The sequence below is a fragment of the Macrobrachium rosenbergii genome, chromosome 36, assembly GCF_040412425.1.
Source record: "Macrobrachium rosenbergii isolate ZJJX-2024 chromosome 36, ASM4041242v1, whole genome shotgun sequence".
Taxonomy (NCBI): domain Eukaryota; kingdom Metazoa; phylum Arthropoda; class Malacostraca; order Decapoda; family Palaemonidae; genus Macrobrachium; species Macrobrachium rosenbergii.
The window spans coordinates 7201414-7228079 of record NC_089776.1 but is presented as its reverse complement, the minus strand read 5'-3'; the positions used below and the strand labels follow the sequence as shown (position 1 = coordinate 7228079).

The 26666-nt window shown below is 35.4% G+C and overlaps 2 protein-coding genes across 10 annotated transcripts in view; both read left to right on the top strand.

The window, feature by feature from the left end:
* The window catches only part of Nipped-B (Nipped-B cohesin loading factor), a 101726-nt gene extending 97333 nt beyond the window's left edge, over window positions 1-4393 (top strand). For all 8 annotated transcript variants that reach the window (XM_067134478.1, XM_067134476.1, XM_067134479.1 and 5 more), the window contains one exon: window positions 3970-4393. In XM_067134478.1, coding sequence (XP_066990579.1) covers window positions 3970-4254 — 285 coding nt within the window. In that variant the 3' untranslated portion in view covers window positions 4255-4393. The remainder of the gene's footprint in view (window positions 1-3969) is intronic.
* Window positions 4394-8938: 4545 nt separating this feature from the next.
* On the top strand, window positions 8939-25736 carry LOC136856588 (pre-mRNA-processing factor 40 homolog A-like). Of its 2 annotated transcripts, none has more exons than XM_067134485.1 (19): window positions 8939-9083; window positions 11404-11617; window positions 11931-12162; window positions 12904-13024; window positions 13579-13724; window positions 13917-14035; window positions 14782-14876; window positions 15039-15176; window positions 15673-15795; window positions 16716-16829; window positions 17110-17224; window positions 18220-18442; window positions 19053-19191; window positions 19816-19923; window positions 20059-20253; window positions 20397-20507; window positions 20915-21055; window positions 21183-21280; window positions 25055-25736. In XM_067134485.1, the coding sequence occupies exons 1-19, from the start codon at window positions 9081-9083 to the stop codon at window positions 25200-25202; spliced, it is 2583 nt and encodes an 860-aa protein (XP_066990586.1). In that variant the 5' UTR covers window positions 8939-9080; the 3' UTR covers window positions 25203-25736. The 2 variants fall into 2 exon arrangements, with proteins under 2 accessions (XP_066990586.1, XP_066990587.1); XM_067134486.1 differs by lacking the exon at window positions 25055-25736 and adding an exon at window positions 23799-23841.
* The last annotated feature ends 930 nt before the right edge of the window (window positions 25737-26666 follow it).

Here is a 26666-nt window from a genome sequence, read left to right as displayed (position 1 = left end):
CTGCCAGTTCTTTTGAAGACAACACATTTCTACTACCTCCGCTTCACTACTTAACAGAAAATTTGGGTGAGGAGTACATGAATGAAAGGGCTTTTATGCCAGATATGGAGAGTAAAGGTGGGCACCTGATAGGAAGACTGCTGCTTACATTGAGAGGTTGCCAGTCTTTGGCCCTTGCTGGGAAGGCTACAGTACTAAGGCAGAAAAATTCAATGAGGACACAGGTCTCATCAGAATTGATGCTTTTGTCACCTATGAGTCTGGGGATTGGAGATGGATAGGTAACATTGGTTGGCAGTAAGAGAGGCTGGAGAGTTTCTTAAAGGCCACATCTCCCTTTAAACAGAACATTAGTCAATATTTAGGGTATCAAATATGGTGGATTTAGGCCTTACCCATGACAGGACCAGGACCAGTTTAGGAAAAGATAAAAGACAAAGTGATTGACTCACACACACTCTCTCAGTAAGGGTCTGTGGATGAAAAGCCGTAGGTTCCATGGTCCCTCTTGTTTCATGTGTATCATGAAGTAACAACCAGGATTGTCTTCTGTTGCTAGTTGTTTGGCCTCCATGACAAAGAAAGACGGAAAGCCAGTGTGCATCTATGAATTTCAAGCACTCAAGTTGTCACATAAGCTATGCTAATTCACTTCGACTATCCCACGTTACTCTGTAGATAATACTCTATAATAGCTTGGCAGCAGTGCTTTTCATCACTTGAGTAATGCATGTATACAAGCCATGTGAACAGTGTATAGTAAAATGATTCAGTGTCTCCTAAGAGAACAGTTCCCCGTTTCTGAATCCTTCTTAACATATAGAAAATGTCTTGGATCCACCCCCTTCTAGATCTTTTATTGACATGGTGATTTTGTAACTATATGCAACTCATTTAGGAATTCCAGATATCATTCATGATTGCATACTCACTTTTGTGAAGCACATTCCACTTACAAGAATTTTGGAGACCTGTCAAGTCCTTAGGAAATATTAATTTATTTATTTTTCAATCCTGTGTTGAATATTTGTCACCTCTTTGTTCTAGAGCAGCTGACTTGCATAAAAGTGTGCATTGTATTTCATTTCTCGTCACAGATCTTATTATTTAATCTCAGGAATTGTCATTCAATTACTCCATTGTGCATGCTTTATAAAAATTTGTTGTTATCCTGATTGTCCTTTACATTCAGATCTTCCTAAGTTATACCATGCACAAAGTTGAACGAGGTGCACTAATTCCAAGAATCTTGCCTTTCTTTTGTCAGGGTTAATATCACACAGTTTCCTTTAAGTTGTGTCCCACTTGTGACCAAATTTTAAGGAATAATCTTCTTAATTGTGTGGTTGAATCATTAAAATTTCACAGGTCAGACTCAATGCAATTTTTTGTAGTTAGTTCTGTCTTCTTTTATTTAAATTTATTTATATAATTAATTCATTACTTTCTATTTCTTCATCATTACTGGGCTGCTCTCCTAGCATTGCAGCTTGGCAAGTAATAATAATGATAATAGTTTCCCAAATGTATTTGTACAACCAAGAGTAAAAGTTGTAACTAAAGTTGGCAAAGGGTAATATGCAGTTTGCAACTTCTGTCCCTAAAGTGCACTTCAAGACTGTGTGACCATAGTGCTTAACTACACTCTGGCCATTTAATGAAGGTCATTGTTCGTTTCTGTTAAATGACTTTGCAACCCATATGTAGTGTACTTGTAAAAAATGCATGTGACAGTTGCATCAGTAGATTTTTACTATTTTCTCTAGTAGGAAGGTTTGAATGGAATTTACAAGATGAACTGTATGGTAGTGGTAATTTTACAGTATTGATAACATATCTATAAAGCAGCACAACTACAGACACTACCTAAGTTTACAATGGTGTTATGTTCTTACGAACTTATCTGGAGGCAAAAATATTGTTAGTCAAAAATGCGATGTAGTACACCGATCCTAAAGAATGCCAAAGCCTAGCCTGCCTTAAACATGCTTAAAATACTTACATTAGCCTACAGTTATAATAAAGTGTTGAATATCTCCTGTAGTAGAATAATGTGCTGAAGGTGAAAATAATGGTTGTATGGTTGCTCACCTTTAATATAGAGAGGGAAAGCACACTGGACCTGAAGAATTGAGTGGAACCACACAGAAGCCAAGATGAGTAGCACTAAACATTGTTACAACTTCAACTACAGCTACTCAGGAGCTGGAACCACAGTAGAACCACTCAGTGATGTTGCTGCAACCTTGTTGACCAGCAGTGAGCACTTTAGAACTACACCAGTGACCATACCAATATTGACTGTAACATCATGATATAGAGCTGCTCTTGCAAACAACTATTAGCTTGTCCATTTGAATGCGTTATCATTTTCAACGTGTGTGATGCAATCCCCATCAAAATTTTGCCATTAATGTATTTCCAGTGCTTTTGCTCCCGCCCCTCTATGCTTTAAAGCCTAGCACCTGCTTAGCACTTTGGTGGATATCGGTCCTATTTGGCACATTCTTCCAAAAGAGGCCTGTATTATTGCAACTTAAAACCTGTCGGGGATTATGGCCTCCATTATTGTGTACTGCAAGAAATTTGTTTGCAGCCTCCCTACCCGTGCGAAGTCTCCAGTATTATTGTGGTTGATCATAGAAAACAGTACACTGTTTGCAATAGCAGCCTGCTCAATTATATCTAACGTTTTCACCTTTCAGCCAAAGTAGGCACATCAAGCCCCCACCCTTTTTATTGTTAAGCTGAAATATAGCCGTCATTGCTGATTACAGTGAAAATACCAAAATGCCAGAAAGCACTTGTTTTAAGGAGAAAGCTACAAATCCAAGTAATGCTACATCAAATCAACCATGTTACAGCGTAAACAGCACCAAACTTTTATCTGGGTATAAAATCTTTATCTGTTGAAAATTAATTTATCTAAGTATTGCATTGTGCAAAAATATCAAAGGTGTATATATACTTTGGCAAAATTTTAAAAAACGTTCATTATTCCAAAAGTCTGCCATTTCCTAATGATAGGTTTGGGAATAAAAATAAAACAGGAGTATGGCGAGATCTAGGCATGGATGCTTTATCAGTATTTTCATAAAACATTCAATTTTGCCACAGTAATTTCATGATGCATGGATTAAAGTTACCTCTGTACTGATTTAGTATGCCATATCAAATACTTTTTTTTTTTTTTTTTTTTTTTTTTTTTTTTTTTTTTGACAACCGTCTCATCTGGTAATCATGTAAGGTATATGGTGCAAAGGTATTCAGTTTAGTTCAAGTCAAGATTTTAGCCATTTAAACTTGTTTATTATGGACGTTCTTCACACCAGTTCAATGTAAGCCTGCTCTTAGTAACTGGGGTGCTGCCATTCCCCTGTAATATGTCTTTTGACTAAGGGATTATCTGCACTCTACCCATGAAACCAAACTTATCATTGTTTAAATTATCATTATTTTCAAATTAGCTGCTCTGGACTTGAGGTTGCTGACACTCGAAGATTATTTTGGTGCACTGCCCCAGTTGTTTTAACAAGTGGCAAGGAAACCAAAACAGGAAATCCTTGGCCAGTATTCTGCGACTTGAGGGCAATATTGATGCTGTAGGATGCCCCCTTTTTTTTTTTTTTTTTAATGTGTCCTTAGTGATTTTTTTGTCAGATGAGGATTTGGTGTTGGATAATTAAATCATAAAAGTGATCATTGTTAATATCTAAAGAAAATAAGATTTAATGGCAATTGTTGCTGGGATGGTTATGGTTCTTGATCCATGCACCTTGGAAAATCTAGATTCTGTTTTGATTTCTTGTACTTTGGTATATAAATTTGCTAAATCAAATATTGGTCAGGCTAGAAGGAGAACTAAAACTAAGCTGTGTGTAAATTTCTGTTTTCACCATTTTAATAACCCAGAATTCTTGTTTACTGTACATGTGTGTGCAAAATCTTGTAACCTCTCTTTATGAACAGGAACCCCCAAAAGAGGAGGACGGTGCTGTACAGCACTTGAAAACTGTCCCCATGGATGGCATTGTTGAGGAAGTTAGGATTGATGAGCAGCTTCCCCCGCGACGCAGTCCAGCAGTCAAACCCATCACCATCCGCACCTCACAAGTGGCCAACACCAGGGAACACCGGTCACACCGTTCTTCACATAAATCTTCGAGTCATAAAAAGCATAAAAAGAAGAAAAAACGAAAGAAGTCGAGTGATTCAGAAGAGAGTGAATATAGTGACCCTGATTTTCTTGTCTAGTGATGAGAGAGACAAGAGTGCTGTACTGTGTCGAACCATTTTGCTCCTAATTCAGTGGTGTGTGTGTTGGAGGAAGTTTCCTTGCAGAGGAAAACTATACGAGTCCCAAGAAAAAGTGAAACAGAAAAATATAAAGAAATAGGTGATGCTGAAGTGACCTTTACTTACAAAATGAACAGTGATTTCTTGTTTTGGGGGGGATACTGGTACACATAGTTAGCATAAAGGATATTTTTAAATGCAGCAATACATTATATTAGGTGTTAATGTATATACAAACTCATGGGACATGATTCAATAATTTTTGTGCGTGTGTTTGTGTGTGCGCAACAAAGGAGCCTATTGTAGTGTCAGAAAGATTTTAATTTATTAATGCTGAGAACAAAAAGAACAGGTACTAATGAGTTGGAGTAGAATATTGTTAGTGTTGTACGCAGCCTCTGCTACAACTTCAAAATATTTTGAAGATGGTAATGAACAGTGAAATATTTATTTATTGTACAGTTTATCATGTTTCCTGGATTAATTTTGTTTTAATTATAATTAGTACTTTTTATTTTTTTATAAGAAAAAATCAAAGCCCAATTTCATGAACTTTCTTTATAGGTGTGCACTGGTTGTGAGGAAGCTGGGAATCATTTGTATACACATTCAAAAGCACTTTTCTTTGAGGCTGACTGGAATTTCTTTTCATGCATTCAAAATATATATATTATATATATAATATATGTATATATGAGTATATGCATATTATATATATAAATAAATAGTGTAATATACATTGAAAAAAGGAATTTTATAATTAACAACATAATTTATACTAATATCTGCACCAGTGCAATGTTGTTGGGAGGACTGGTTAATATAGAAAGACTATTTATTGTTTCTTTTTGTTATGTCATAAAAGCACAAAGATTTTGCTGAGGGACAGAAATGCAACTTTTATACAATGGCTAATTGTAGAAAATTCAGAAAAAAAAAAAGTTTTCTTTATATTGTGATATCATTTGTAATACATGAATTTCCTGCCAGTTATTATTAATACAATGAATGACTGCCATATGACAAAAGCACATTCTTTTAAAATCATGTTGTCCAAAAGAATATGTCGGCTTGTAAATGGAATAAATTTATGACCACAAAGTATAAGTATGTGTTCCATATTTGTCTATTTTTACCTGAATGTAGTGATGTCATGTCTTGTCTAGCATAGAAATGTAGAAAATATAACATTTGTCTGTATATCAGCAGTCTTGAAGGTTTTTTATCGGACAGGAGTAAATATTGTATATGTATAATAATTGTATAGTAAATCTCCCCTATGCGGTTTCAGCGAAGACGGAAGTTTTCCTCATTACTTATTTTTTATAGATGGTGGCAAAGTCTGGGCTTTCATTTTTATACCAAATAGGAGAAATTTAGATGGCCTTGTATTACATTCTCTAAGCAGAAGAGAAAGAAGCACAGACTTGCGCCCAAAGTTTTTTGTAGTAGTTCCCTTATTGTCCATTCTTTATTCATAATTCAGTCTGACACATGCTATTATCACCACATCAGAGTGGGAGGGAGAGTTTGCTCCCCACTCACTCCAAGAGCCAACACCTCTGGCCTTTGGCTGATCATGTACACACACATTCACGTGCACATAGACACAGACTACAAGTATACAAATGCCTACTTTTATAACCACACATTCATCTCATTTTAGACAAGATTGTACAGGTAGGTCACATATCAAATCATAATACATTGAGGATTTTGCTCTCCCTCCCACTCATCATTATCTCTGAACCATATTATCACAGAGAAAAGCTCCATTAGAATCATTAAATGATCAGCAAAGAAATGAAGTTGTTATTTTCCTCATTTTTAAAGTCGAAGGAAATTTGCTACATCTGTATGTTACTTTCCCTGAAGATGTAGTGTCCATCAAATTCTCTCCTGCTCTGTATCAGATTTTTCATCATTTAGAAATAAAAATCACCAGTAAAGTTTATACAGTATATTATAAGATGGTTTTATGAGACTCAAGTCACGTTTTAAAGCTTGAATGACTTTTCCAAAGGATATGTTTTGGAAATGGTAGCACAGAAAAGTTCAAGATGGACTAGTAAGTAAATGATGAATCTTGTACTGAATAACATGCAGTTAACAAAGTGTAGATGCTGAAAGTTAAACCAATATGTGTGCATCAAAGGCCCGAAAGCATGTCGCTCATAAAAACAGAATTTCAGATTTATTTTTATTTTCCAGCATCAACTGGATTCTTTGCCATGGACGTCTGTCAAAGAACATCCACCTACATCTGATTCAAAGAACTGATACTTTCTTGCCCTTCCCTTCCTATTGGCATCAAACTCCCATCATCACAGCCTGACTTGGATGTTCCTTCTACTCCTAACATCTTAAGTAATCCCATTCAACCCATTTATTATTATTCACACAGGTGGCTGAGAAATATACCAGTTATACACATAACAAATTCCTCTGTTTGAATACCCAAGAGATTACACAAACTAAATTTTTCACAAAAATTTTTTAAAATTCCATGTGAAACCATACCACTAACCTAACATAATGAAGTACCTTGGTGATCTGAAACACTTTCAAAATTATTAAAAAAGCACTTAACTGGAAGATTAGACAGTATGCTCTTCTAAGGGATAGCAAAATGCGTGCATTCAGGTCTTCTAGATGACTGAATAACCTGTCTATAATGTAGCTACTTTTTGGATTAATAGATGCAACGCTTACCCTCTCTCTAGCAAGGGGAGAGAGGGATTGAATGAACTGACCCATTGGTTATCCAAGCCTTTATTGTCCCGGTTCATCCAAGCCTACCTTCGAATCAATAACATTATCTTATTTATTCCGAAGGCCCATAAGTCTGGCAGTTAAGCATCACGTGTTCAACAGATCAGAAGCATGGGTCTCCTTCCTTTGATCTTACATGACCAGGAAAGATACCCCAGGTGAGGCGAAATACCACTCGGTTCCAAGATTTGCTCAGAATCCTCCCACCAAGGAGGAGGGAGTCCCACATATGTAAAGACCAAGGGTTTTGTATACATGTAGGAACAAATGACAAAGTTTTAAAGTCATTCGTATGTTTCCTAACATTCAAACCTGAGGTCTTTACATATATGGCCACCTCTAGTCACCCGTCAATCTGCTTCCTGACCCAAAAGGTAAAGTGAATGCTACTAACTGGATGGAAGCGATTCCTTCCCTTCTGTCGGTAACCACCTATCTATATACACCTTGTTTTGAGTTAAACAGCCGGCTCCAGCCTGCACTGAAAGTAAATCACCCATACATAAAGACGTTTGTATGTTTGGAAAAATACAAATGAAAAAATTTGTCATTTTTCCACTACTACACAAAAAGTATGGCAAAAATTGGGGAAGAAAATTAACCTGAAAAATTCTTGATCTCCAAATAAATGAGGTACATATAGTTGAATGTTTTGCCAACATAAGCAGCGACAAAAATAAAATTGAAACGACCAACCCGCTGGATTTTGAAATAAGCTATATTCCAATTTTTCTTTATAAAAATAAATGATCAAAACATCTGACACCATCAGCTAAATCAAAAGAAAGGTGCAATGTCATAAATATCCCTATCATTAAACCAGAAGACCTAAGTCGTGTACACAATTCATGAGGCATACAAATGAAAATAAAATCTTAACACATAACTTAGTGTGGATCCAACAACAATAGATTCATTATCAGTTTAGAAAATCTCATCCATACAGATCTGCAAACGTATCACAATTGCTTTCTTCTTTGCTATACAAAAAGCTTATGATACCACAACAAAATACTCTGATATTGAAAATATTGCACAAAAATGTGTGGTTGCTTTCCAATTTCCACCAAGAACTTATAATGGACTGTACTGCTTAAGTAAAGATTGATGGTATTTATTGAAAGACTTCCTCACTTGAAAACAGAATCCACAAGGAAGTGTTCTTATTATCAGCCTCTTCACGCCAAAATGAATGACATCAATAAGAAACTACCAGTTGGACTTAAATATATTTACAGACAAGTTTGCCATGCAGTATAACATTCCGTGTCAAACAAGACATGAACAAGTAAATGATTCTTTAGTAAAATTAGACATGTAGACATCTTCAGTATGTTCAGATTCTCGTCAGAAATGATGGCAATAATGTTCTATAAAAATGTCGAGTGGAAATTTTCCAAAACAAGCAAAATCAATCACATCATACACCCATAAGTCAAACAAGAAATCTTTTTGGGCATTATTTTTGACACGCACAGAAACTGGAATGTTCATATGAAAAAAAAAAATTTGATAAATTATCTTGCAAATTACGAACCTGACAGACCAACCTTGACATTGTTGTATAAAGCAAACATCATGTCTCTCCTAAACTACAGGTGTTGGACATATAGTTCAGCCTTAAATATAACTTTAAAAAGTTTAGATCCAAATGGTAATAAGAGATTCAGAATATGCCTTGGGACTTTCCCCAAAACTCTTCTTTTCAAGTCGAAAGGTGAAATGCAGCTAAAATACAGTTCAACAGTAAGTGATTAAAATATATTTCGATCAAGGAGATATTTACCAGCAATCACTCGCCATCTTTCCCAATTAGAGCCAAAAACTAAACAAATAAACCTAAACAAACACAAACAGAGGAAGATTAGCGCGAGTAAGGGAGCCGTTGCAAAGGCAAATCCCACATTACTACTACTACTAACTACGTTTACAAGCCACCAGACTTCCATGTCAACATTGTTAGACGTCTCGTCCAAAATTAATCTCGTCCTGCCTCCGCTAAATTAAGAATTATGGTAAGTATTTTTGCACAAATGTCTATAAAATTCTAAATTTCATAATTATTATATTTAAATCTCCCAAATAAAGGTCTATATAGGCAATATTAAGCCACAGCTAACATGTCTTCTTTACCGGTAATTTATAATACAGTTTTCGCTTATGGCGGAATAACCTACGTATTTAAAGATTAAATGAGAGGTTATTTTGTAGACGGAGGGGTCACGGCTCCCCTTGGGGATTCCAGGGGGGGCGAAGGTCTCTTCCCGGCCGCGTAAGGGCACGGCGTCCTAGGTTAGGTTAGGTAAAGGGGTTCGAGAAGGGGTTTGCTAAGGACGTCCGTTATAAAAGGGACCATACTAACCTAACGAACCCTAAAATAACGTAACCAATTAGGCGGGGGGCTCCGCCCCTGGACCCCTTTTTAAAGGAAACGATAGAACTAATACTGCACATGCATTAGCATTCCAGGATGGCCAGCATACAAAAACATAATCAATTTTGAGGTTAATTACAGGAGGTTAATTACAGGTTAATTAGGTAGAACTAAGCATTAGTTCCGCGTCAGGTATTATCTTGGAAATTGACTTATTCTAGGCCTATAGTATTTTGGTTATCAAGAATTTTACCGTTATTTTCGTCACTTGACTGTAATTAACCTGTAATTAACCTCAGAACTGATTAAATTTGTGCTAGGTAAACTAAGTATTAGCTCAGCGTTGGGTATTAGCGCGGAAATTGACTTTTTCTCTAGTATTTTGGTTGCTTATCGAGAATTTACCGGTATTTTATGTCACTCGACTGTAATTCACCTGTAATTAACCTCAGAACTGATTAGATTTTTGCCATTATGCATGCACAGTATTATAGGGGAACCTTTGGTAAAAAGTGGAGTTTCTTTCACCATGGGGTTCAGGGGCCAGAGCTCCCCAGCTAAGTAACATGGCCTACTAGGTTAGGTTAGGTTAGGGTACATTAGGTTAGTAGGGTTCCTTTCATAATAGATTTCCATAGCCAATCCCTTCTTGAACATATGACTCCCTAATGTCTCTCGTATTCGCCGAACCGTTCCATACAGTCCGTGCAGAGCTAATACTGTACTTAGAAATACCGTTAATTACAGTCGACCGACAAAAAATGTGGTAAATTCTTAATAAGCAACCAAAATACTATAGGAACAGTAAACTTTAAAGGAAATGCTTGACACGGAGCTAATGCTTAGTTCTACCAGTTAAGATATAGACGAAAGGGGTCATGGCTGCCTTTGGGGTTTTTTTGCTTTCTTCCTGGCCACATAGTATTTTATGTCACAGCGACTAGGTAATTTAGGTAAATAGGTTAAACTGAAGACAACTACTTAGGTTCCCGTCTGGTTCGGGGTAACTACCAGTTTATGTGCAATATGGGCAGCGTGTTTAGTACCCGCCACTTAGGGATGAATGTAAAAACATGATCAAAAGACGGTAAATATGATAAACATACACTACAGGCATAAAAATTAATGAAAGCATGAAGAAAATGAAGTAAATAGTGCAGAAGTTCTATTTTTTGCAAAATGTTACAGATATTAATGGAACAGTATGTCTGAGGTGATAGTCTTATGAAATCGAGCTGAAAAATGCCCCAAGAATTTGTGATTTTTTTTTAATACAGTATAAGTTTTTATGTTAGTGTCTTTGCTCTGGCTTCATAAAATGGTACTGCAAAGTGGAATGGAAGCTGTTTTATGACAATTTGAGCGCTAATATCAGTTTTTGAGGGTTTCAAGGTGACAGGCTGATGAATTTGAAAGGAAAAAGTATTTCTACATAAAAGCTCCGTGGGGCACTGTGTTTAATAGTCCTTGAAGATAAACTTATAAACAAAGTCCAGGAAAAGGTTCAAAGTATCTGGGTTAAATTTCTCAAATTATCTCACCTGCCTTGAATTGTACACACCCTTTTCTCTGCTATAGTCAACAAATTTTTTTAATAATATCTCCATGTGGCGCTCTTGTAGCATTACCAGGAAGAATACAAAATGAAGAAATTGGAATTTTTTAATATAACACTATGTTAGTGCCTTTGCTCTGGCGAAAACAGATTGGTACTGCAAAGTGGAATTGAAATTTTTTTTTTATTGACAGTTTGTACTTGTTCTGTTGGGAAAGTCTGCTGATTCTTGTTTGTATATTGTAGAAAGCTAATAGATTTTTCATGCATTCCGCTTTATTCAAAACTCATTGAAAGCAGAGGTGTATATAAAACTGTTTATGACGTGAAATGGGCCAATTGACATTTTCACAAATCCTGGTATTTCCGAAAGACTGTTTACCAAAGCATTTCCACATATTTTCAGAGTGCAGGTGGCCCTCCCGGTGCCAATGCACCTCCAGGTTTCGGTGGACCTCCGATGGGCTTTCGGATGCCGCCCCCAGGACCGGGATTACCTCCCAGACTGCCTCCTCCAGGTTTCATGCCACCTGGTGCACCTCCTGGCATGCCTCCACCTGCTTTTAATGTGCCCCCACCTGGTTTTATGAGTTCATTTGGGCAACCTCCAGCAGGGTCAGGTAAGATATGAGTGTTTGTCACTTGCTATTCCTGTTGATGAGCTGCAAGTACAGTACAGTTGCCCTGCAAAATTTGTGGGGTTAGAGTTACCGATTCCCCACAAAATTGAAGGTCTTAAGTCCTAAGTCCCAGTGCTGTTTGTTGGCGGTAACAAACCTGACCAATATTTAATGTAAGCAGTTGAGTACTTAGTACTGTAAAGTATATACAATTCAGTACTGATATTATTTAACATGAAAGGTTGGTTATTTATTAGATGTTGTACAATGCTTTCATTATGTAATTGATTTCAATTTTTTTTACTTTCTGCAGATGGTAGTGGAGCTGTAATTTCTGCTGGTCCACAGCTAAATACACCACCCTCAAGTAATTCCCCAGCAGCAATTCAGACTGGATCCCCAGCTACAACTCCGGGACCATCCACAACCCCAGCATCTACACCTGCCAGTGTATCTCCTGCTAACATTGCAATGCCAGGAGCACCATCCCCAGCTCTACCTGCCTCTGTGCCCAGTAGTCCAGCCTCAGTCAAAGCTGAAACTCCGTGAGTAAACCCATTTGCTATTTGTTATGGGTATGAGAAAGAAAAGTAATAGGAGAAAATATAAAGTCAGTAAGTTTGTTAATGTTTATGGGTTATCAAATGTATGTAACATTTGAAATTAAACTGTTAGGTAGCAGGCTACTTATATAGCATCATGGTAACATTGTTATAGTGTGTAGACAAATACTTTAATAACTTTTCTTTGCTATATTGATGGGTCATTCAGTTCCTATCTTTGATAGTATCATAACATATTTCTACCTCTTGTACTTTCACATATACATCTGCTTTCATTGTTTCCTATCTTGAGAAAACATTTTGATTTTGTTCATCCTCATATCTGAGAGCAGTCTCTAAGAAACTGTGCTAGTTCTAGTAGTTCAGCAGCTAATTAATGTTAAAGAACTGGGGACCATCAAGTCTTCCCTACGATTGAGCATCTCAGCCTCTCTTTTGAGTAACTATTCAGGGTCTATTGTAAAAAGTTCTTTCTTACCAACCTATCAATCATTTAATCTTTCCCATCCTCCCATCCCTGTATTGGGTAGCTTCCTTTTGGTCTATACAAAATATAAGGATAAGTGGGTGATACCTTTATAGGGGTTCAGACAATAAAGTTTTGTTTGTATGCAAAAAGCTTTTGTTGTTAAGAAGACAGCTTTTGCAATAGTAGTACTAATGATATATTTTATTAAGTCATACGTGAAATATTGACGCTGATATATTTGAACTTTTGTACAGGAAAGAGAAGAAAAATGTGTGGACAGAACACAAGGCACCTGATGGCCGTATATATTTCTACAATACTGTAACGCGACAGTCGTCCTGGGAGAAACCTGACGAACTTAAAACCCCTGCAGAGGTAGGGATATGTGTCACTTGTTAAATAATTAGTTAAATTATCTGTATTCTATTATGATTTTGAAAGGTAATGAGGATTCTGCTGACACTCATCTATGCTTCTGAGTATCACTATGAAAGTCAAAACGTTAGGCCTATGTATTAAGCTGTTAAGCACACAGTGCTCCCTTGGTGGAAAACAATTTTCTAGATGTTAATACTGATATCCTAAAAGGCAAGGTAATAGTTAGTCAGGCTCTTCTGACTCAGGTATGTGATGATTAACTCACAAACCCAATTCCTGAATGCAGAGAATGCAGATTAACACACAATCGAATATAATTTTAATGATTGCCCAACTGTCAACTGACAACATATATCAGATATTGGAGACAAATCCTTGAGGAAAATGCTATCATGTTCAAGTACCCCAGTTATTAAGTTTTAAGAAGTTGCAGTACATTAAATAAGAACTAATACAATCATTAAGAATATTAACTGAATTGTGTGGTTAAACTAATTGTTTGTGTTCTTGTTTTTCATGAAATGTTTTGACCTTTATTTCTGTTGTCGCAGCTGCTGTTGTCTCAGTGCCCATGGAAGGAATATAAGTCTGAAAGTGGTAAAACTTACTACCACAATGTGAATACGAAGGAATCTCGCTGGACAGTCCCTAAGGAACTTGAGGAACTAAAAGCCAAGATCGCAGCGGAAGAAAATGCGTATGTATTGTAAAATATGTAATTTATACAAGGGTCAAAGTAAAAATTAAAAGTGTATTTTCACATATTTATAATGTGTTAATTTCAGTTGTGCATCTTGTAATTTGTGTATTTTTAAATTCCATATCGTAAGTGTTTTTAACAGCTATAAACATGAAGTATGTATGTTATTCAATGGTAAATGCATTTCAGGAGTAAAGCAAACTCAAGTAGCCCCAAAGAAACCAAAGAGAAGAAAAAGCCCCCATCAGCTCTTGATCAAGCAATGGCAGCGACCCTTGCAGCTATCCAAGTACCTACAGCTGTGAAAGGTGGGTACAGTACTTTGAATATGGTTCATGATTTGTTACAATACTTGTTAAATGTTTTTTAGTTCTAACTATATTTTAGTTAAGGTATAGACCTCTGCTTTACTTTAGCATAAAAAAAAATTGAAGCACTTTCAAAAGGGATGAAGAGGAAGAACTGACGATTAACAATATGAAGAGCTGTCATTGTTACCAACTTTGGAAAACCTGTGACCCTTGAATCTCAGAGCTTCTCTGAGAATCACCACCATATCTGCTGAGTGGACAAGAAAGAGAGAAATGCAGTAGGGGTTAGGGTCTAGCCATTTGAGGGAAACAATGTATTAAAACTCCATCACAGCTTTATATAATCGTGACATTTGTGAACCTAGTAGGTTTTGTCATCAGCAGAGACAATACAAAATGCATTGCTTGGGGATATATCTGCATAATGCACAAGGCATAAGACACAAGTTAGCCATTGAGGAGGCATGTGTAGGGATTAGCAGAAATGCAGGATGCAGATAGTTGATCTGGGAAGGTGATGCACAAAGATTAGATAATTTACCCATTAATGGGGAGAGTGGGGAGTTTTGTTACCTTGGTGATCCTTTAGGTGAGGTGAGGCTATGTTTGTTTGCTGAATTTCCATTTTCTCTGATTTGGTTGGTATCAAATAAAAGTGTCTTCATACATTGTAGTTTAAAGATTTAAGAAATTCTGTTTAAGTTTTCCATTTGTATTACAATTTCAAATTTTCCAATGAACAGCAGAGGAAGTAAAGTCGTCATCTGAACCAAAGCAACTGATTTTCAAGGACAAGAAAGAAGCATTAGAAGCATTCAAGGATTTCCTCAAAGATAAGGTATGATTAGTATTTGCTCTAAGGTAGATATGTAGTAGTTTTCCTTGTGGTGATTAAGTACATTTTATAGAGAGGATATAAAACATGTCTTCACTGTCAATAATACTGTAGGAGGTTTCAGAATTTCCAAAAAATTATATATTACCGTTTTCTTTATTTCAGCGTGTGCCTAGTGATGCCACGTGGGACAAAGCGGTTCGAATGATTCAGAATGATGCTCGTTATGAAGCCTTCAACAAGCTAACAGAGAAAAAGCAAGCTTTTAATGCATACAAAGTTCAACGTGCAAAGGAGGAAAAGGTATGAACAGCTGAGTTTCATATTCATCCAAATTGTATGATGTTACTCAAGTAGATTTACACATAAGTATAAATTTTCCAAAATATTTTGCTAGACCATTTTATTTAGCAGCTGGAGAAAATAGATCATTCAGAATTTGTATAAATTACTGGTTGGATAAGTGTGGTTGCTTTTCATGGATAGTTAAGGGCAGTCACTAGCAGTTCCAGTGAAGTGACAATAGAAAAAAACAAAGGAAATCATAAACTGTACCCTTGTAGGCATACACATCTCTCTGAAGTTAGCTCAAACTCAAGTGATAGTAATGTTCCTTCCTCTGAGTGTTTAAACTCATACAAAGTTTTACTATTGTGCAATATTTGAACCTTTTCATTATTTTATTCTGTGTATCTAAGAATATAGGGATAGAACCATTATATACAATATGTGAACAAAGATTGGAAGAGAAAAGAATTTTTATCTAGAGATATTTATGTAATTAATTTTAATATTTCAGGAAGAGCAGCGACTTAGAGCCAAGAAAGCCAAAGAGGACCTTGAACACTTTTTGCTAAATAGTGAGCATATGAGTTCAACTGTCAAATTCTACCGTTGTCATGAAATGTTTCAGCACTTGGAGGTTTGTATTTTAGTGTGATTGCTGGAAATTTTGTGCCAAGAATGGGATTGTGTCTATAAAGTTCCATAATATTGGAACAATGTTTTGTTGTCCTTAGTTTTGGTTGATGAAAACTCATATACGGTACAGATACCACCCTGCTTACGAACATTCAGCTTACAAACGTTCAGAGATACAAACATACGGGAGTGCAAATTAAAACTGTGTTCAGATTACTCCCCTTTGCCACCTGTAAGTTCAAATTTTGTTTTGTGTCCCTATTCTGTACATACAATACTATATGCACAGTGTATTGTGTTGTAAGATGAAAAAACGTACAGTATTCTGTTGACTTTATATCATACTGTACTTAAATAGGGATGAAGAGTATAGCACAGTGACTAACAATTCAACAAACAAACGGCTGTCTGGAACGTAACTCATTTGTAAATAGGGTGGTGTCTATATATATATCATTTCATTCATATTTATTCACTGGAGAGTATAAAGCAAACAGGCCTCTCATTTTATTTATGCACAATGCCTGGTTTACCTGGAAAAATGTGCAGTAGCTCACCATTTGACAGGTTTTTTTAAATCTGCCATATTCTTCACTTTTTCAATCCTATTTTCTCTCTGCAGCCAGAAATATAAGTTCTCCTTAATATCCCCATCAGAATGAGGACAGTAGATGTTATGAAGTGGCTCATAAACTACTGGAATTTGTTTTTTGAGTTTGGACCACAAACCCATTAGGGTGCTGTTGTGAAGGCACATTTTCTTCCATGTTGCTATCAAGAATTTATACAAAGTAGCCAGTGGTGATGGCAGTACTGAACTTACTCATGTTCCTCATCTTGCTGCGTATCTCATGTACAATTTGTTCAGGTTGTAAAATTATACAATTATAAAGATCTTAATTCGTGGCTTTTGTGTTTCAGTTATGGAAAGTTGTTCCAGAGTCTGAGAGAAGGGAAGTGTATGAAGATGTTATATTCAGCCTAGCAAAGAGAGAAAAGGAGGAAAATAAAGCAATGCGGAAACGGAACATGAAGGTAAAGGAATTGCCACAAGTTGTGTACATCTTTTTGGATTGTTTTACTCTTGTCATTTATATTTAGCACAAAAAAGATATATACAGCATTAGGGTTTGTTTATTAAATAGGAACTTGAGTGTCGATATAAACAATCTATGCAGTTGTGGAGAACTGTAGGTAATTGTCATGTTAAATGACCTTTGTGGATATTTTAGTATTTTATGATCGGTTGCAAATTTAAAGCACAAAATTTTTCTCTCATGTTTTTAATGTATGTCTGACGTTTCTCTTTCCCCAGGTGTTAAGTGAAATTCTAGACAGCATGACCAACATCACTTTCAAAACCACATGGTCAGATGCTCAGCAAATGCTCATTGATAACCCAACCTTTGCTGGAGACACAGACTTGCTAAGTATGTATATTTCTCGTTTTTATAATACAAAGATTAAGTTGAATTTAATACAGTTCATATAGCTGATTTTTTATTTTAAATTAGTTTGTAATCTATTTATGTAATCTAATTATTAATGGTATGCATTCATGCAAATCTGAAACCTTTGCTATATTTTAAGGTGCACCTTCCTCCCTTCTGATTGCACTCATTGTTTTGAGAGCTCCCTTCTGTTATTGATGACTGTGGTTACAGGAATATACGCAGTTACAATACTATGCAGAATACACTGTTAAAGGAAATTACAAGAATTAACGCTTAAGAATACTACTGTCCATTTGTTTCATTAATTTTTTTTATAATTAGGGAGAGGGAGAAATGTGGACATTTCATTCCGCTAGAAGGATGTACGTCATTCCTTATGAAAATGGAAGGTTTTTTGGCAAATATTAATTTGTTCTTCATAATGGTTAATATAAATACTTTTAATACTGAATCATAATGATTATTGGTCTTCCTTTTAAAATATGGAATATTGATAAATTACTTTTGTCATTTTAAACCATTTGTGGGCATATTATTTCTTGTACTTAAAAGTCGTCCCTGAATATATTTGTAATAGCAGGAAGCTTTCTTTGTATTGTATTTAGTTTTTGTGGAGCAATTGGTTGATAAGTATTGAAGAGTGTATTCTTATCTCATCCGATTGACATACAGTGAAAGATGAAAACTCCTGACAAAATCATTTTAGTTACACAACACATCTCCATGTCACGAAACTGCACTGTGAGAAAATTTAATTTTTTTTACACCTTTATTAATTGTATAAATCTTCCATGTTTTTTCTTTTAACTTATTACTATGTCCATTTTTCATTGCCATGTCCACAGGGCGATTGTAAATGAGTGTTCAATAATGATAAGATGACTGTTATTCTTAAAATTATACAAATGTTGATGTCTGTTTTGAAATTTTGCCAAATTCTTAAGTTTTTTGTATATTCCATGTGTTCATAGGTATGGACAAGGAAGATGCCCTCATAGTTTTTGCTGAGCATATAAAGCAGTTAGAAGAAGAAGAGGAGGAAGAAAGAGAAAGGGAGAAAAGACGGATTAAACGACAGCAAAGAAAATGTAGAGATAATTATATAGCTCTTTTAGATGAACTTCATGAACAAGGAAAACTCACATCGATGTCTTTGTGGGTAGAACTTTACCCAATGATCTCTGCAGATATTCGGTAAGTTTCAGATAATCTCAGGTGTTCATTTTGGGGTTTCCTAGTGATGCAGAAAGGGTTATCTTCAATTAATAATCTTAGCTATCCTTTTTTATTCACCCTAATTTTTAAATATCGTGGCCTATGCTAGCAGGCAGGTGTTTTTATTTTCAAGTATATTTACACCCAAGACTAGTTCATTCGATTTTTCCTGCCTTGCAACACCATTGTCTGTATTGTATGTGTATTACAAAAAATTAGGGTCATGAGAGGCATTCAAACAGAACTGCGGCAGATTTTCATTATCTTGAGTCTAAGGGACTTCACTCTCAGTGCTTAATGTTTCAGACCATTGCATTTCTCATCAAAATTTTAATTTTTTCAAAGTAGTTCATGAATAGTCATGGTTTTCCAACTTAGAGCAGATCAATCAACAACAAAGTCAAGTTTCTCTTTCCTTGAAAGACTAGAGAGAGATCTCAAGTTATGAAGAAGAGAATTTTGCCAATGATGGTCAGAGTGATGGATGGCAGTAGGTATAGGAATGCTTGTTTCTTTATTTCACTAATTATTTTGTCTGGTCTTTGAGCCAAGAGCTTATTGATACTGAGTTTTATTTATTGTTTTACAGTTTCACTGCAATGTTAGGACAGCCTGGATCAACTCCTCTCGATCTCTTCAAATTCTACGTAGCAGATCTGAAGTCCCGATTCCATGATGAAAAGAAGATTATCAAAGAAATTCTGAAGGAGAAATCGTTCGAAGTTCAGGTTCGGAATGTCTCCTTTTTGAACAAGTGCAATAGCATTTGTAGATTCTTATTTTCATGTAGATTTTCCTTTATTTGGCTATGGGTCATCAAAATCATCATTGACAATTTTGTCACCTTTTCCATTCTTTGGGTTGGATATTAGATAAATTCTGATATTCCACTGCTTTTCTATAGGCCTTTGTTCTGCTCTTTCCATATCTGTTATTTCTGATAAACTCCCTCCTTATCCCTTGTCATCATGTATCAAAACAACCCCATTCTTAGGGATGTCTGTCAATTTTCCAGCTGCTGGACACCACATCACCATTTCTTCGTGTGTAATACACACTTCTTACTTAACTGTGGCTATTATAGTAGGTATTACTATTTTAATATTCTAGTGGATGATAGTGAAGTTAAAGAATACCAGTTTGTTGAATATTTTTTGTGTTTAAAAGAAAAAACTGTAATGGAACTGTTGCATTAAAAATTATACTACTGTGAACAGTTGGACACTACAAGGAAGAAAAAGGACCCATATATTTGAACAATGGTTAGGTTTTATTGTTAGGATAAGATTTCATGTTTATGATTGTAAAAGTCATATCTTAGTTTTCATATTATATTTTTATTGATCTTTCAGGTTAAAACAAGTTTCAAAGAATTTGCTACCGTTGTATGTGATGATCCTCGCTCTGCTACTTTGGATGCTGGAAACGTTAAACTGACTTACAACGCTCTGATTGAAAAGGTTTGTTTTGTATTATGAGGTGGTGTTACCTGTAATGTTTCAAATATATAAATTCCTTAAAAATGTGAATTTGTGAATTCCAGCAAACATAGCTTGTAATAAGTATATTTAAACTTTGGTGGTTGTTGATTGCAGGCAGAGGCACGAGAGAAAGAAAGGTTGAAAGAAGAGGCCCGAAAAATGCGCCGCCTCGAAGCAGGATTACGTGCAGCGTTGAAATCTATCGGTGTAGACTCAGGGTCAACTTGGGAAGATGTCCGCCCACGAATCCAGCACCTGTCATCGTTTACAGCTGTTACAATTGAAGCAGAAAGAATCAGAATCTTCAAGGTAAGAACTCCCTTGAGAAAAAGTTAACTGGACATGGGATTACTTTGTACAATCATCGTTCAGTTGTTTGTGATAATTCTTCCTTTCCTCCCCATCAGAAGATATACAAATTTAATTGTAAATAATTTTTCATTTAATGATAGGAGTATCAGCAGCATCTTGAAGAAGCCTGTGGTCACCATCATTCTCGCAATAAGAAGAAGAGCAAGAAGAAAGATCGCAAGAGATCTCGGTCTCGATCTCATTCATATTCGGTAATTATAATTTGCTTTGTTCTGTAATCCAGGTGGGTGTAATTAGGTAATGCAGTATATTGTAGATTTATCTTAAAGACATGTTTGTATGTTGTATTTTCTTGTAGAAAAATTAATACATTTTGTTTTTGATGGTCTCAGACTACTTGAAAATACCCTCATACTTTTGTGAATGCATTTTTAGGATTATTTATAGGATTTTGTAGGGTAGTTCCTGAATTATTTATAAATTTAAACTTTTTTTGTCTAAAACTCTTAGTTATAATTAGCCCATTTTATAGTCTCAAATCATTTCATATGGTTTACTCCTGAAACAAACCAGAAATCAGTGAAGGATTGTAAAAAGCGCAGTGAATGATTAGCGCAATAATAAGTGCTTACCGTAACTTCCCAATTTTGTGTTCCAGTCGGAAAGTGAGGAAGGCCATAGAAAACGTAGGTCGAGACGTTCACGTTCGCGGTCAAAAAGTTTCTCCGAGGAATCAGATGAAGATAGGAGGAGATCCCGCAAAAAGAAAAGCAAGAAGAAGAAAGGCAGGAGTCATTCCGTAAGTCGTAAACTCTTAAATTTAGGATCCTGAATATATTCACGATTTCATGCCATGAGTTTACAGTATCTATCTAATATACAGTTAATTCATGTTCCACAGACTTTAAGTATTTGTTTTTTTACAGAGATCTTTAAGCAGTGAAGATTCATACAGATCCAGAAGGACCACCAAAAAGAAGAAGCATCGTTCCCGGTCCAGATCACGTTCTAGGTCACGTGGCGGGTAAGTTTGAAGTTAAAAGTTGTTACAAATTGACTCGTCATATAGAGCTTTTAGAGTTCAACAATTGCATGTCTGTTTGCCCTGTGTCCATTAGTTACTGCCTATAAAAAATTTTGTCTTGAGAATTTCTCAAGAGAATATTCAGTTAATTTTTCTGGAACTCTCCAGAAATATTTGTTAGGATATGATTCTGTGCACCTGATATTTTGAGACTGACCAGGCCATTCTGTGCAGTTACGGTGAGCTGGATTAAGAAATTGTATTCTCATCACGTGCATTTCTAGACTAAGAAATTGTATTCTCATCAAGAGCATTTCTAAGTCCCTATTCATTGACTGTTTCTGAAATTTCCTGTAAGGTATTACTGTACTGTATAAAGGATATGAATCAGAGCATATGGTCATTTTCAGGTTGATCAAACAATTTAAGCCAGATTTTATCTAGACGTAAAAAATTTTATTATAGGCTAAATTTCATTTGTCTATTCAGTGCCTAGGTATTTAATCCTATGAGATTCCCATGAAGTCAGAGGACCTTATGCAAACCCCATCCCTCAAGAATCTGATAAGACCATTTGCAGAAAATGAAAGTTATTAACCATAAATATTTTGATGTTGGGCAGAATTGGGATGGTGTCTGGAGTGTCTGGGGATGGTATAACCCAAGCTTCCACACAAGTAGGGCTGTTCAAAGAAAACTGTCATGATATCAGTCCAAAGTTGAAAATTGCAGAAATTTTGCCTAATTTTCCATACTTTTTAAAATTCAGTAAATGATATTAATACCAGTCATATATACTGTACATCATGGGAAAGGGGGTTCATTGTACTTTTGCATGACAAAAAATTATGTTCATTGAAACAAGTATTTATGAAAAGTAATGTCCTTTTGGCTAATTTCAATACTGTATATCATTTGGACCATGTAATTTTGTTGTTGTACATTTATCAATCAATCAGTCATTTAACAGTTACCAAAATAAATTTAAATTATTTACTAAATCCAGCATTCTATCAAATTTACAGAAGGATGTAAAATAAAATGATTAATAAGTTCATTATTGTACGCCAGAACAGTGTACGTTTTACCACAGATGAGTTTTAGGTTTCCCAAAGTCTCACAGGGTTATCACCCTAAGTCCTGGGTATTTTGAAATTTATGTAACGTTCTCCACTAGGTTTTCCTTAGTTGAACTTAAAAATTTGCCCTAACAAAGTAAAGTACTTTGCTTTTTAGAAAACTTTGCCAAATGTCAAATTTTATCATGTATTGTTCTTCAAGGTGAATTTTGGCTGAACCTTTTCATGGATCCTAATTAGGTAATTGTTTTAAAAATTACTGCTTGTGGTTTATGACTTGACACAGATTCAGGAATGCTCTTAAATCGTATTCATATTAAATCTTGTAAGTGTTCCTTTTTGGGTCAAGTATTATTTTATACTGTATATTTTTAGCAAGTTCTCTTAAGATACACAATGATTTTCTACAGTAACACTTGAAACATTGTAAACCCATGCATCAAGTTTTCTGAGACTTCACCATGTTACTATGACCAGATGATCATTCACAAAAGGTGAAGGGCCTAGACTTTGCCAGGATTGTATGATTTACTGGTATTGTTGGTGACCTTGTAGTTGCCTCCAAACAGTATGATATTTTGCTATGCACAGAAAATTTGGTTTCTCAACTGGGGTACTCATCCAAACTACTCATTACAGGCTTCACAAAACCAGTACCTCATTCATGTAATGCTTTCTTAAGGCAAGGGGAATGGCAGTGTATATTAGAAATTAGTACCCAGCTTCTCATAAGACCACTTATGAATGTGGGTGCCATGAGATTCAAGTTATAAAGTTTTGTGGCTTGCATGGCAGCTTTTATTTGTTTCATCCATCACAGTCACAACTTAGATGGCACTATCTTCAACTGTCTTCTTATCATGGTCAAGATAAAGATGATGTTGATTTCAATGATCACTAAATGAAGTAGTTGAATTCTTTTTCTCTTTCTGGTTGCCATGGCCCAAGAACTTTTGACTTCATTTCTAAATCTGGCTGTGTGAAAAGTAGAAAAAAAGCCTTTCACAAGTCTCGTAATTGCTTGAATCTAGTACTCACCAATTTCCAGGTGGTATAACCAGATAAAAGCTTGTTTTTGTGGGGTGTTGTTTGCCCCCCATGCCAAAACACTCTCATACATATTAGTATGTGTGTGAGTGAGAAACATTCAGGATCTTTTGGTTAAAGGAAACTTGTTTCCTTCCAAGTCATAAGTCTCCTTCCTATTTTTATATTAAAAGCTATTAAAAAACTTAAAGTGGAAAACCTGCATCTAAATACCATTTTCTGCCATCTTGTTTTGTTGACAGAAAATACATTGTAGGTGAAATAACATTGAGAATTAGCTGGTGACATAGTATGAAACAAATGATTTTAGGTATAGTTAGACAAGATAGAACAAATTTCACTGGCTCTAAAATTACATTTATTTCTCATTGGGCATCTTTTCTTTTCTATAGCTCTTTTAGGAATTCCCACACCAGGTAAGAGAAAAGTGATACCTTTACATTTGTAATGCATGCAATCTGTAGTGCTGCGGAGTAGTGATGTACACTTAGATTTTGAGATTACAGCTTCAACTTTTAGAGGATTATATCATTCAAATTGATTAGGATTGTATGTGTATAAATAGTTTTTTCTTATATGTATGTTCTCTGACTATGAAATGAGAGAGTAGAACTTCGGCTCTCAAGGAGGATTTGAACTTGTGTCTTTCAAGTTGCAAACACATGGCTTTAACTACTAAGCTACTGTAGATAAATGTTCGTGTGCCTACGAGACACTGCTTCCTAAGCTGCTGTAGAAAACTCATTCTTCTTGTTTGCAAGTCAGTGCCACCTAGATGCTGTTTGCCTCAAGTGTGCTGTTTTAGGAAGCACTCTTGCATATCAGTATTGATGACATCACTCTTTCACATGATACATATGGAAAAAGTATCTGACGGTTAAAAAACTTTTCTTCTGTAAGTCAATGCTACTTTGTATCCATCTGCTGTTTGCATCAAGTATACTTCCACAGGAAGGTCTTGCTTGTCAGTGGCATTAACGTTATAATAACTTTTTCTTGTGTTTATAAATGCTATAACTGACAATTCAGTGAGAGAATTGAACTCCATCTTTCGAGTAGCAAGCATACAGCCTTACTGAGCCAACTGTGGGAGAAAACGTTTTTCATCCCAGTAAGGTTTTGGATGAGGTCCTTGTCCTTAAGTGTGAAGCAGATTGCCAGAATCTCCTCTCATGTCAACAAGAAATTTTAGGGTTTGTGCTCGAGTGTGATTACTTCTCAACTTTCAAAACAACTGAGATGTTTTAGAAGAATGAGGTATTCCAGTGAGTGAGTGATGTAACTGTAATCTATTTATATTGCCTCATTGATAATTTTCCCTTTTCAGATTTTTTATTGGATCATTGTAAGATCTTAAAAATTAATGGGAGGAAGGACAGCATAAATGTAAAAATTCTGGCATTCAAAGTCTTAATTTTATGATCATGAGTTGCTTACCCATTGTTAAGTGATATGTTGTATTGGCTCTATTGCTATTCATATTTTTATACTGATTATTCATCAGTTTTCTATATTTTTTTATTATTCCATCATGCATAATTTGTAGTTTATTTACGTTATCAATAACTGCGTGGGTTTGTAATGAAAAGTCTTGGTTTAAAAGTTTAGAAGATACAACGATTATTTATACATTTTCTTCTCCTTTTAGATCTCATGGAATTCCAGAAGCAGACGTTGCCAGGAGATCTTCCGAGCGAGAGGCTGGGGAAGTCAGCTTAGAGGAGGGTGAACTCAGTGAAGATGAATTAGAGAAGAAGAGAGCACAACTTATGAAGGAATTAGAAAATATAAATTAGTTCTTTTATATTAAAAATAGTTTAGCTTTAGAGGCCTTTGACAAAATTGTATTTTGCCTCTATTGTAAACTGCTGGTTTTGACGTCAGCCTCCTCATAGTTCAAAAGCAAGTGTTGGGTTTTAGGAGTAATGTTAAGTATTTACATTAAGTGTAACTTACGAAGTTCAAAATACATTGTATTAATTTTGCTTTGTTCCTGTATTATTTTTTTGGTTATACCAAACATCACAAGACTAATTTGTTTATACCAAACATCACAAAACTAATTTATGTAAAACTATTCAAGAATATGATATTGACAGTGCTAAAACTACAGTATTCACAGGTAAATTTTTATCCCATAAGTGGAAGTTATTGCTGCACTAACTTCCATTATATTTTAATACCCAGGTACTACACTTTATTTTGGAATGCGGATTGTGATCCTGTCATACTGCAAGAAGTTTGATACATGTCGACTTCATTTTGCTAATTTTTTTAACATTATTAATGACAATATTGACTTACAATGCAATAAAGCATAGTTATATATATACCCTCTGTCAATTAGAACCTTTTGTATCCTGACAGCTCTTAACGTATGACTTGATATACTAATTTTATATTAGTGCAAATTTAGAGGTAGACCAATAAACCCTTCACAGGTCCATTTTTGACAACAATTTGGTTTTTTCACATTTAGATCACTCATATCAGCCAGTTCCCTTAATAACTGTAAACTATTCAAAAGTATTTTCCGAAGAGTTGCTGATAATGAGCAAAAAACTACAACAGAGTATAAAACTTATAAATCCACAAAGTATACAAAATTTTACAGGTAACTTGTATTTTTCCTAAGTATACAAACCAAAGCCTTTTAAGTGGAGGATATCTTTGCACACAGTTAAACGATTGGATGAATGTAGTTACAAGTTCATTTGTGTGGTGGTGCTAGTGTATAGCATTTTTAGTAGACGGACACCCAGAGGAAACCTAGTCAGTTGATCTTTTGTATGGAGGACGAAGCAGGATAATAGAGGTGGGACATAAAATAAATTTGTTATTTGTTCCTAAGGGGAACAAAACAATGCCTTTTCACTGGAGACAATGTTTAGATGGGAAGAGTCACAAGACTGGTCATAGTATGCATTCCACTTACAGGAAAATGTTCTTGATATTATAGATTACAAGAAACATAATTCTGGTGTTACAGAGACCAGAAAAGTAAATTACTAAGCATATAGAAAAACTTCCCTAAAGAGGAAAAGAACATCCGCAGACCCACATCACTTTAAGGAGTGATACGTTGGTAAGCAGCGTATCCTGACTACTGTAAGATAGCGGTATTTAAATGGCAATCGGATCAAAGTGACTAATGTAAAGTGTTGGGTCAGACTTGGCTTTATGTCTCCATCCACCTTGTAAAAGGTGACGATTGAAGGAGATGACCTAGTCATTCCTCCAAAAGGGAAAGAAAGGATAAC